Source organism: Silene latifolia, chromosome 2 (assembly GCF_048544455.1).
Source record: "Silene latifolia isolate original U9 population chromosome 2, ASM4854445v1, whole genome shotgun sequence".
NCBI classification, from domain to species: domain Eukaryota; kingdom Viridiplantae; phylum Streptophyta; class Magnoliopsida; order Caryophyllales; family Caryophyllaceae; genus Silene; species Silene latifolia.
In genome coordinates this window covers 165,734,668-165,746,266 of record NC_133527.1, presented here as the reverse complement: position 1 = coordinate 165,746,266, position 11,599 = coordinate 165,734,668, and the positions used below count along the sequence as shown (strand labels likewise).

Here is an 11,599-nt window from a genome sequence, read left to right as displayed (position 1 = left end):
TGACCTCTACCCAACTATGATAAATGATTCCAAGATCCAAATTCATATTAACTTGGGGCACGGTGTGCCGAAATACCCTTTATTAATATAACTCGGTGGATTAACTCTTTAATCCATTCTACTTTTAGAACTCTTGGTCGATAAAATTACATTAATATTTTATCTCTAGCCCGAAACACATCCGGAAATACGTCGTGAATACTTTCGTTGAGTTCAACCCAAATTTCGAATAAATGTGTCCGTGATCCTAACCCATGTCAACTTAGGGCACGGTGTGCCGAAATACCTTTTATTAACATAAATTCGGTGGATAGACATTTATTACCCCACTTCACCAACGTAACAAGGTTTGTCTTACGGTAAAGCCAGCTCAACTCCCTTGCGAAACTGGTACTTCATGGGTTTCTAATTTTTGGTAAAGCTAAGTCTCAATTGTTTATTTTAGCGAGAGGTCATGTCAATTTATTATCTATCACGTTTTAAGTGAACTAAAGCGGTGAACTACGATAATTGTAATTGACACGGTCGATAAACTCGATTAAAATGACAATGCATGTTTTAGTTATGGCGATTTAGCGATGCATGCGACATATAAATAAAATGCAAAGCATAAATAAAATAATCCTAGTATGGCCTTCCTAAAATAGAAAAACTATTAAACTATTACATGTTCGGAAACCAACTCCATTGGTCCCTTGAACTTCGGTTGAGGCACGCATCTCGAGGTAACACCGTCTTTATGTATCACCTTCTTGAGTGACACCGTCTTTATGGAACTCCGGAATAAATAAATTACATAATAAATTACATAATTTCCTATTATACATTTGTAATTAAAATAAAATAAATCTATTAAATTACAAAACGGTGATACGAGATCACAATAAATTACAACCGAATCGATATTCCCATACATTTCGGGTAATACCAATTAAAAACTAAGGCCATACTAAGTAAAAATTACATAATTCAAAAATTACATAAAATAGAATTATGACAATCATAAATAAAATGCAGCATTATAATATTTATGAACATGCCCAATTTTATGCTAAATCGCCTTTAAGGAGCCAATATCGTATATTAATCGGTTTTTATGGATTTGCGTGATTCAACCTTTTAAAATCACAATAAATTACATAAATTCATATTTATGCACAAATTAATTACCCTAACCTCTTAGGACTCAAAATTAGTCTCCACTAACTATTTGAATATAATTAACTCATATTTCTTAAAATTGTTCATTAATGGACCTAAAATTACAATAAAAAGCTATAAACTTCAAATAAATCACAAAAATTCCAAATAAATTCAAAATTTGAAATTTAAACTCATGAAAATTCTGGAAAAAATACCATGACACTCATAATGTTCAAAAAACTTAGGTTAAAATTTCGTAAAATTATCGGAAAAACTATGTTGCGGTTTATCGGATTTATCAATAATAATCATAAAAACATGAGAAAAAATAAATTCATCAACTTTTCAATTTTATATCTGAAAAAGATAATAAAATGCAACATGTGACGTTTTTCCTTAGTCATGAAGTATGTTTTAGCAATTATTCACTAATTAAGTCACTATTTATGCTATTTTTCATCAAAAATCCATAAATCATGCATGAAGACTTCATTATAGCCTACTATTTTACACACATCTTGTAAAATTGCATGTGACAACATACTAAATTTCTATGACCAGATTCGAAATATTTATTATATTAACATTTTTTTCATTTAAATTCGATTTTTTACATAAAAAATCCATATTTCGAGCATAAAAACTCATAAAATTATGAAAATATTCAGATAATCTAAAAATAATATATGTGAAAACATGTCCAAAAACCACTAGAAAATTCGAAGTTTAGCTAATTTTCGTCCAAAAATGACATTTTTATCATAAAAATCACATTTTAATGCCAATATTACAATAAAATCCATAAATTAACCAAAATATCCTAAATATATTTTTGGATCAGAAACTTTAACATGCATAAATTATTTTTGTGATATATCATAATAACACAAATTTACAAGTTTTATATGTTAATCGTATAACTCGGAAAAACTATAACCGATTTGGATGCAAACAACCTTGTGCTCATGATACCGCTTGTTAGAAATCTATATCTCATTACTTAACATATTCATATATGTTCTAATTAATTTAGTCATAAAATTAATTACAAATCTTATGCATGCAAACTTAAATTAAAAAGAAGAAATCATTGTCCTTACTACATGATTTCGGTTTTATGGGCACCAACAAGATCTCCTTCTTGTTAGTTATTGAGCTATCCATATATAAGGATGATCCTCCAAAAATCCCAAAGTAGAGAGTCTCCTCTTGATTGCACCCAAGACTATCCCTTATCCCCACTAAATAATATTAGCTAGATATTAGTTTAGTAGTTTACCTTAAAATTGATTACTAACACTCATATATTACATTAATAATTTTAATAATCTTTTAGAACAATTTGAATCAAAACTCATCTTTTTGATGAAGATTAAAGAGAGAGAAGAGAGAAAAATACATGAACCTTTTGCATGTGTTATCTTAGAATGAATAATAAGAGAAAATAAAATCCTCTTAATTGAGTAGTGTTCACGGTTGGAATGGAGTATATGGCATCTACTTTCCACTTTTTGTCTTCACGAGAAATAGATGTGTAAGAGTAGGTGTAAGGCTATTAGGTGTAGGCATCATTGTTTTATTTTTTATCACATAAAATAAAATAACCACAACCCACTAACTCCTCCTCCATTTCGGCTTACTCATAATATGGACCACCATTTTATTTTGTCAATTGTCACACAATATGTCACATGTAGTATTATACATGTTATTAATTAATTTAATGCATATTTATCACATAAATATCATTTTATGAATTAACTAAGTTACGTCCAATAAATTGACTAGTGATTTTTGATCACATAAATAAAATGGGTTATGTAATTATAATTCACAATATCTTGTAATTATAATTAACCATTCATTCTTATTTCTATTGTTTCTCAAACAATAAACAATTTTAGTAACAATGCATTTTATTACTAAAATAAATCTTATTTAATCCCATTACAATAAGATAATTATTCTCTCTCACAAATCGAATTGTTCAATTTTAAGGAATTGATCAACTTGTATCGTCATACAATTAATCAACTTTATAGATAAGGGCATCATCCTTTAGGTGTGACCTTAAGGGATCAACTGACCACTACCATCCCACGACAGTAACGTCAAACTCTAGTAAGCCAATCGTTACCGATTAATGTTGATCAGTTGACTATATAATTGAATCATCCCTTACGTATTCTTTATATGAGATTTAATAATGATATTTAAATCATGTGATCGCACTATTGTTGAGGACACATTTCCCAACAGTTGTTGTTGACTGTTATGCCCCCTTATCGCCATTTACATGCTGCTATTCAAAGTTGTTTGAGGAATCGTTGGGATTTATGTGCTGTAGGTCGAAAATTTTCGATTGGTAGGGGAGTTTTCTGTTTTAACATGCTGATTTCCTGCTGTTTTAGCCTCTGTCAGCCACTATTTTTCTTATCATGCCCCCTACCCTTGTTACAGGATGGAGTCTAGTTCTCTCCCTTCTACCAGCTCTACCTCTAGTCCGTCTTTGAGTGAGACTGGCCCCTGCTGTTGCCACTGCCTCCGCCTTAGTCACCACTGCAGCCCCAGTGTTTCTAGTTTCAGCTGCAGGGACAGTTTTTGCTCCAGCTAGCTCAGCTGCTAGCTCAGTTCAGGCTGCCACTTCCTCTACGGTCACCACCACAGCTAGCACTGCTGCTAGTTCTTCTTCCGTGGTGACCACAGCAGCCACTACCTCTGCACCAGCTTCTACTTTTACACCTGTGGTGGACTCGCCTGCAGTCGCAGCTGCCTTCCGAACAGCCCTGGTTCCTCACACCGTCGCTTCACGGGCTTCTGCTTTGATTTCCAGAGGCCGGGGTCGTAGACAGTCCCGAGCTGCACCAGCTCCAGTACCCTCTACTTCCGCTCCTAGCACCTCTACAGCTGCTGCTTCTGCTTCTACTTCTGGAAAAGTCACGGTCCGAGGGGACACTTCCCTCGACCCTCACCCAGACTACCCACAGGTACTTTTCGTTAACGCTTTACATCGCACGAAATTTTTTCATCTAGTACGCTGTGTGCATGTACCTTCCCGTTTTCTAGAGAAAACGGCACTTGTGAGACTCGGCATTTACGAGTCGGTTTGTGACCTACTGCGGGCCACGGGGATGGCCGGGCTCATCACTATGAGCGGCCGCACTTTTCTGGAGCTGAGCCTCGAGTTTCTCAGCTCCTTTACCTTCTCCTCAGGGGCACACAATGCTTACCCCTCTAGTTCTTCAGTGTCCTTCCGGTTGTTTAACCGGACCTTTCCGATGACCTTAGGGGAGTTTGGTAGGTTACTTAGACTTACCTCTACGGGCGCGATTGCCGCCCCTAGGACGGTCTACCATCAGCTCTGGAGAGCCCTTGCCCACACCACTTTTCAGAAGCGAAAGCTCCAACAGGTCCACCTCCCTGTTGTCCGCTGTTTCCTTAGATTGATGGGGAGCACTATTTTCGGCCGAAAGGAGCCGAACAACATCACAAACACCGAGCTCTCCATCCTGGGCGGTTACTTGAACATCGACTGCGAGGGTCCTTTTACCCTCAACATAGCTTACTTGACCGCCCAGTACCTTGTGAGCCAGGGAAAGAAGGAGACGGGAACCATTGCCTGCGGTGGCATAGCCACCATTCTTGCCCGTTCTCTTTTTCCCGTTTGGCCTCGTGACTTGCATTACCTCGACGGAAAGAGGTTACTGAGTCTGGATGTCATGCTTTCTCAGCATTGGCTTACCCCAGACTACCAGACATGGAAGATAGACGGCTTCCTGTTTGTGGACTTACCTTGTGAGACTCTCCCCCGTCCAGAGCCCTTTCCTACTGTTGCTAGGGGCGCCCGCCTGCCACCACTGCCTGACCTTCACCTCCCACGTCGACCACCTCCTGATGCACCCGCCGCCAAGAAGCGGCGTCTTGAGACCGGAGAGGGGTCTACACCTTCAGGGAGTACCCAGCTTTCCACGGCTACTCCCATCCCGACCCCTACTCCCACTACTACTACCACTCCTACTCCTACTCCCACTGACCAGACACAGACTTAGCCGGTCTTACCGGCTACTTTCGTACCACCTCCTCCTTTTGTGGCGCCCGCGGTCGTGGACCAAGGGGGCGCAGTTTACGGTTTGTTACTTGAGGTTGCAGCGCGTCAGGCTCGTATGGAGAGGGACATGGCTCTTGCCTTACACCCTCTGTACGAGTACCACTTGCGGCGACACAGACCGATCCCAGAGGGTTGGCCACACCCTTCCTTCTTCCGGTACCCACCTGAGGGGTACCCACTGTCCGAGGAGGAGGAGGACGAGGACCCAGAGGTGGCAGTGGAGAGAGCTCGAGCAGAGGAGCAGAGGAGGAGAGAGGAGGAGAGAGACCCGGAGTACACGGTGGTGGACGACGACGGTGACGACGACGACGAGTAGCTACTGGTCTACTCACTTCCCCAGTTTTCTGGCTGGTTTGGGGAAGTTCGTATTTTGTATGTATCTTCTACTCTTTTATTTTGTCTCCTTTTATTTATTGTTTTTTGTTTTTTATTTTCTTTTGGTTGTATATTCCCGTTTCCCCGTATATACCTGCTGGTGTATGCTGGAGGACAACGAGGGCGTTGTCCGTTTTGCTTTGGGGAGGGGTATTGCATCCTTTTGAGTCTGCATTTGCATTTGTTTTTGCATTCACGTTTATTTTTCAGCTTTGCATTGTTGTTTATTTCATTTAAAAATCAAAAATCCAAAAAAAAAAAAAAATTAGAAAATTTTAGAAAAATTCAAAAAATTCACGTTTATTTCTGCATATAGGTTGAGTCGGAACGGTAGATTTCCGTGATGATAATGCACTATAACTTGTCATTTTGCTTGAGCCTTTCACTTTTATTGATAGTTATTAGTTTTGTCATACGCATAGTCTACGAGTTTCTGTTCATATATAGCTGACTGTTTAGACTTGACCTGATAAATTAGCAAACTACTTGATAAATTCTGAGATATTAGAGCCATAACTGATGACATTCATGACCAGTTCATTAGGAATTGAGAGTAGTACTCCTTGCATAGCATGTTCGTCTCTTTTGCACTTTTATGACATTCAATTTCTCGTCAAATGCACATATTCGGGTTTGTGGTTGGTGTCACATGCAGGGAGGTGCTTGAAAATCTCCCTTTCCTTATATTTTTCACCCATTTAGCTCCACATTAGCCAAATTTGTCTTTTTGACCCATTAGCTACATCCCAAACTAAGCCTGCCTAGTCAAGCTAGTTAGTATGTTCTTTTGTGGTATGTTTTCCGTTGCATTTTGGCCCGTATTTCTTGTTTGGAGTTGGTGTAAGTATAGAGGAAGGAGGAAAAGAAGGAAAAAAAAAAGGTATTGAAAAAGAATTGAAAAAAAAAAAGAAAAGAGAAAACGTGAAAGAAAAAAAAATGAAAAAAAAATGAAAAAAAAAGAAAAAGAAAAAGCTGGACGTGAATCAGAAAGAAGAAAGAAAAAAAAAGTTTGAAAAAAATTGATTTATTTGACTTGGTTCATTCAGACGGTATTAAAAAAGGGAAGTTTGTGACCGTCTGACTCCTCCGTTCTATCCTATTATTTTTGAGGAGATTGTGTTTTGAGTCTAGTGAGTTTTGTGCCAAATGAAGGGCACTTGTTCTTAGTTTTTCAGTCAGTTGAGATTCGGATGGTTTCATTATGGTCCTGTTAGGAACTAGCTTGACGCTTTTACCTTCACATTTCCATAACATGTTTTGCCTTTTCTCACCTGAACCTCACTATTCCCATATTATTTGTAAGCCCTCGGCTGTGACGGACATTATTGGTTGGAGTGTGTGCATTAGTACTTGAATTGTCTTTCATTTTTGTGGCATGCATGCTATGTAGGTCGCAGTTAGGTGAGTGACTGTCTTTTCTTCTCTCTTTTACATATAACATTCACCCTTTGCTTCATGAGAGAAGAGTGACCACGAGAGAGTCCGATTTTGTTGGTCTTGCAAGGTCGATAGGTTGGCTATATTTACTCGAATGACTTATAACTCGTTTGCGTATTGACTGCTTAGCTTTAACTGTTAGTTTTTGTTGCATTAAATTGGTTCAAGTAGACAAATTAAGCTAACTCTGAGTTATCGTTTCCGTTCCATTAGTTTAGTTTTGAGTTTACTCGAGGACGAGTAAAGGTTTGGTTTGGGGAGGTTTGATACGTGCCTAATGTATAGTCTTTTTAGCCTATTTCAGCACGTATTTCTATGCATTTTTATACTGTTTTTATAGTATTTTGCCCCGAATTGGCTACTTTGGTTCGTTTTGTCCATTTTGTAGAAATGAACGCGAAAGTAGTGGAATCGTACCCTTTTTCGTCCTTTTTGCATGCATTTAGAGGAGACGAGATTTTTCCAGAGTGAGATATTGCATTTGAAAGCGTCATGGCACGCATTACGAGGCATTTAGGCGAGGACTTGAGCTGAAATGAAGACGAACTACTCGATCGAGCAGTTTTACCACTCGATCGAGTGGTTTCTACGTCCCAGATTGGTCAATCGAGTGGTTTTCCACTCGATCCTTAGCTTGCAGAAAGGCCAGTTACTCGATCGAGTAACTTTCTACTCGATCGAGTAGATTTGCTGAGGTGGTTGCTCGATCGAGTGGTTTTAATCCACTCGATCGAGTGGTTTCGCTATTTATGGGCTTTAAACAGCCCGTGTTATGTTTATTTCCGCAAAACTTATTTCTTTTCCTATTTAAACCTACATTAGTTAGGTTATGAGGATCAGTCTTTACTTACTACTTAGTATCTATCAAAACTTTTACTGCGTACTTCATTTCTTCACTACTGTAACTTTATTTCGGGATTGCTTTCGCTTGGAATTTGTGTTCTTTACGCCGGATTCGCATCGATTGTAATTCTTTCTCTTCTTTATTAATAATTAATCTTTTGTTTGCTTTAATCTCTTGTTCCGTTACATTTATTCCTTTGCCCTAATTTCTCTTTATGCAATTTATTGGTTATTTCATTATGTTTACTGTTGGAAACCTATCTGCTGTTAGTTTAATTAGCGATATGAGTAGCTAAACCCCTTTCATGTCGGGATTAGGGGATCTGCGGTAGGAATGTGACGATGTAGTAAATGAATTAAACGAATTGATTACAAGGCTCTGTCACCATAGCAATTTAATTGTATTTATTCGACTTAGTTGAGTGCACACTTCCAAGTTAACCTTTAATCTGGCTAAAATTAATCCTAGATCGAAAGATTGGACTAAATAGGCCTCCTATGAACAGTAGACTACCCTGAAAAGAATGAGAGTTAAGTTAGTGGTATTTTAGGATAGAAAGTGGACCGAAAGGACCTTTCAACATCCGTCTTACATTAATTCGTCTGAGTCATTTACAACCAAGTCACTGAACTACCGTAGTGAACCGAATTCCCGACATGTCCCTTCTCTCTTGATAGTTTAAACTTATTTCTTGCTTTTATTGCTTTTATTTCTCTTCTTTTAAATCTCGTAGTTTAGAAACCAACTCAAACAACCCCTATTTTTTACCTTAAGATTAGAATTAGGCAACTGATAATTGCACCGCCTCCCTGAGGATTCGATACTCGACTGCCTCTACTACATTTTAGTTGAGACCGTTAGGTTTATTTTTGATAGTACATGACAGAGCTGTCATGCACTCCCCCAACCCAAGGGTGAGTTGGGGGGACGGGGTAATTACATGTAGTACTTGTAGTTTTGGCCACCCATGCACCAAATTACTAAGGGGGCGGTTTTGTCCACAACCTCAAGCATGTGTGCCCTCCCCAAGTAATGGTAGTCCATGAGACCACTACCGTCAAGTTCATAAGCATTTGGTGGAAATGGCACACCCGTCTTTTCCACAATCATTTCGATCATACCCCCAATGAAAATGGTATTCTTTGGGTCCTTTTGTAACTCAAGGCAACCGCTCACAAATAACTCAACCCAATCCAGCACTCCCCTCCCCTCCGGGGTCATGGACCATAGGCATTGTATTTGTTGGTAATTAATTTTTGTAGGTTCGGTCATGACCAAAAAACTTGTATTGATGTGACGGCTTAAGAGGCGCAAAACCGGGTTTGGGAGGGTTGTGTTTTTGGAATTGACATGCCTCATATCCCCCGTGATATCATTCCAAAAGGCACTCATCTTTTTTTTGTCAAGGTTTTCTTTGATGGGGGCTTTGGTGATATAGAGGGCCTCTCTTACCTCATCATAAGTCAAGGTGTGGGTAAGCCGGCATGCCCGGAATTTGATCCCCGGGGTCTTATCCCTTCCCAATTTCACTTTCTCCAAAGAAGAAAGAAACTCCAAGGTAACACCTCTTCAGATGGGTGCGGCAATTTTAATGTAGGATTCAAGCCCGACCTTCTCTAAGAGCATTCGGGTCATGGGAAGCATTCCCAACTCGATAAAAAGGTTTTCATCAAGAAATTTTGTTTGTGCTACGGTTGACACCGAAGCAAAAGTTTTCCAATTTGTGAGGGCCTTGTCTCGGAGGCCCTCCTTGCCCGAATACTCATTGTCATCAAAAGCCGAGGCTCCCTTGGGTCCTTTTGAGGAGGAAGCCTCGGAAGTTTGACCTTTTCCCATTGTAAAACAATTATTTTTCAGAAAAACACAAATTTGGAAATGATTTTTGGGTGAGGCAAAAGAACAAACACCTAATATGCACTACAAGAAGGATGTGCTAATTAGTTGTTTGTTGGAATTAAAAACACCTCACAAGTTTAGGAATCGTTTAAGGACAAACTACAACACAATTAAACAACCAAATTTCGATTTTGAACCAAGCAATTTTCGAAATCAAGGTACTATGAATGACAAGAATAAAAATAAGGTTTATACCTCCCTTTGATCCTTGTTTGTGTTATTGGATGATGAATGCTAATCAAGAATGCTTAAATTCGTCCCCTTAATCCAATTTGCAAACCCAAAAATCTTCAATCTTCAACCAAACGAAACCCTAGGTCAAAATTTTATGACGGAATCTTTGATTTTTCTGCAATTACCTTGCCCAAATTGATGTTGGGTAGTAAAAATTGATGAAACTCGAAGGTTAATTGCTTGAATTTGATGATTTATGAAGGTTTTAGGGAGTGATTTTAAGTGGGTTAGGGTAAGTATGAAGGGAGAGGATGAGTGTTAAGAGAATTGGGGAAGAACAAATGAGGAACTCGTGGGAAATTAAGCTGAAAACTGGGAATTGGCGATTTCTCGCACGGTGCGAAAAACAGGTCCAGAAAACTCGCACCGTGCGAGTTTTCTGCTGGAGTCATCCTTTTTGTTGTTTAATTCTTCACTCTAGCCAATTCTTTTACACATCATTCTTCCTTCTTTTCTTCACATATGCCTTTGAGTTGGTAACCTATTCACTAAAACACACATTAAACCATCCTAACATGATAAAACATAGATGAAAATGCAATTGATTTAATTTATAATGCATGAATTAAAGGATGCGATTAATTTAAACATGCAAAATGCAATAAAAACAATGAAATGCGGAATTTAAATATGCAAGGGAAGGAAATATTTACAAACTTTTGCCGTTTATTTAACGTCGATGGCTCGACAAAGTTGCATCTTCATTAATTTGAGTAAATTGGATCAACAAGGTGGAGTGTTTCCACCTCACCCTATTCAATTCCTTCATGATAGTGCTTAAGCCATTGACCGTTCACTTTCAAAACTTTTCCGGACTTCAAGCATTTGATCCCAATTGCTCCATATGGAAAAACACGAACCACCTCTTCTGGTCCCATCCATCTAGACCTCAATTTCCCGGAGAAAAGTCTAAGCCGATTTTGAAAGAGTAAGACTTTCTCTCCCACTTGAAACACTCTTCTTGAAATCACGTTATCGTGCCATGCTCTTGTTCTAGCCTTGTAAATGGAAGCATTTTCATAAGCATCATTCTGAATTTCTTCCAATTCTTGAAGTTGGAGTTTCCTATGAAGTCCCGCTTCACTCATTTGCAAGTTGAATGACTTGATCGCCCAATAGGCTCTATGCTCAACCTCCACGGGTAGATGACACGGTTTCCCAAAAAGTAAGCGGTAATGTGACATCCTGATTGGCATTTTGTAGGCCGTGCGGTAGGCTCACAAAGCATCATCCAACCTCAAGCTCCAATCCTTGCAGTCGGGATTCACCGTCTTCTCAAGGATAGTCTTAATCTCCCTATTAGAAACCTCGGCTTGACCGTTGGTTTGAGGGTGATAGGCGGTTGATACTTTATGAATTACCCCCATACTTTTTGAGAAGAGCTCCAATGGCTTTTTTTGCAAAAGTGAGTTCCACGGTCTCTTATCAAGGCTTAAGGGAAGCCAAACCGAGAAAAAATGTTGGTCTTGATGAATTCTCCAACTACCTTTGCATCATCGGTCTTGGTGGCTTTAGCCTCCACCCACTTGGAGACGTAGTCCACCGCAAAAAAGTATATAAAT

The 11,599-nt window shown here is 38.8% G+C and overlaps 1 protein-coding gene across 1 annotated transcript; it reads right to left on the bottom strand.

Annotated features, from left to right (window-relative positions):
* Window positions 1–10,789: 10,789 nt before the first annotated feature.
* LOC141641573 (uncharacterized) lies at window positions 10,790–11,233 on the bottom strand. The gene has a single exon (XM_074450230.1). It carries the CDS (start codon window positions 11,231–11,233, stop codon window positions 10,790–10,792), a length of 444 nt encoding a protein of 147 aa, XP_074306331.1.
* Between the last annotated feature and the right edge of the window lie 366 nt (window positions 11,234–11,599).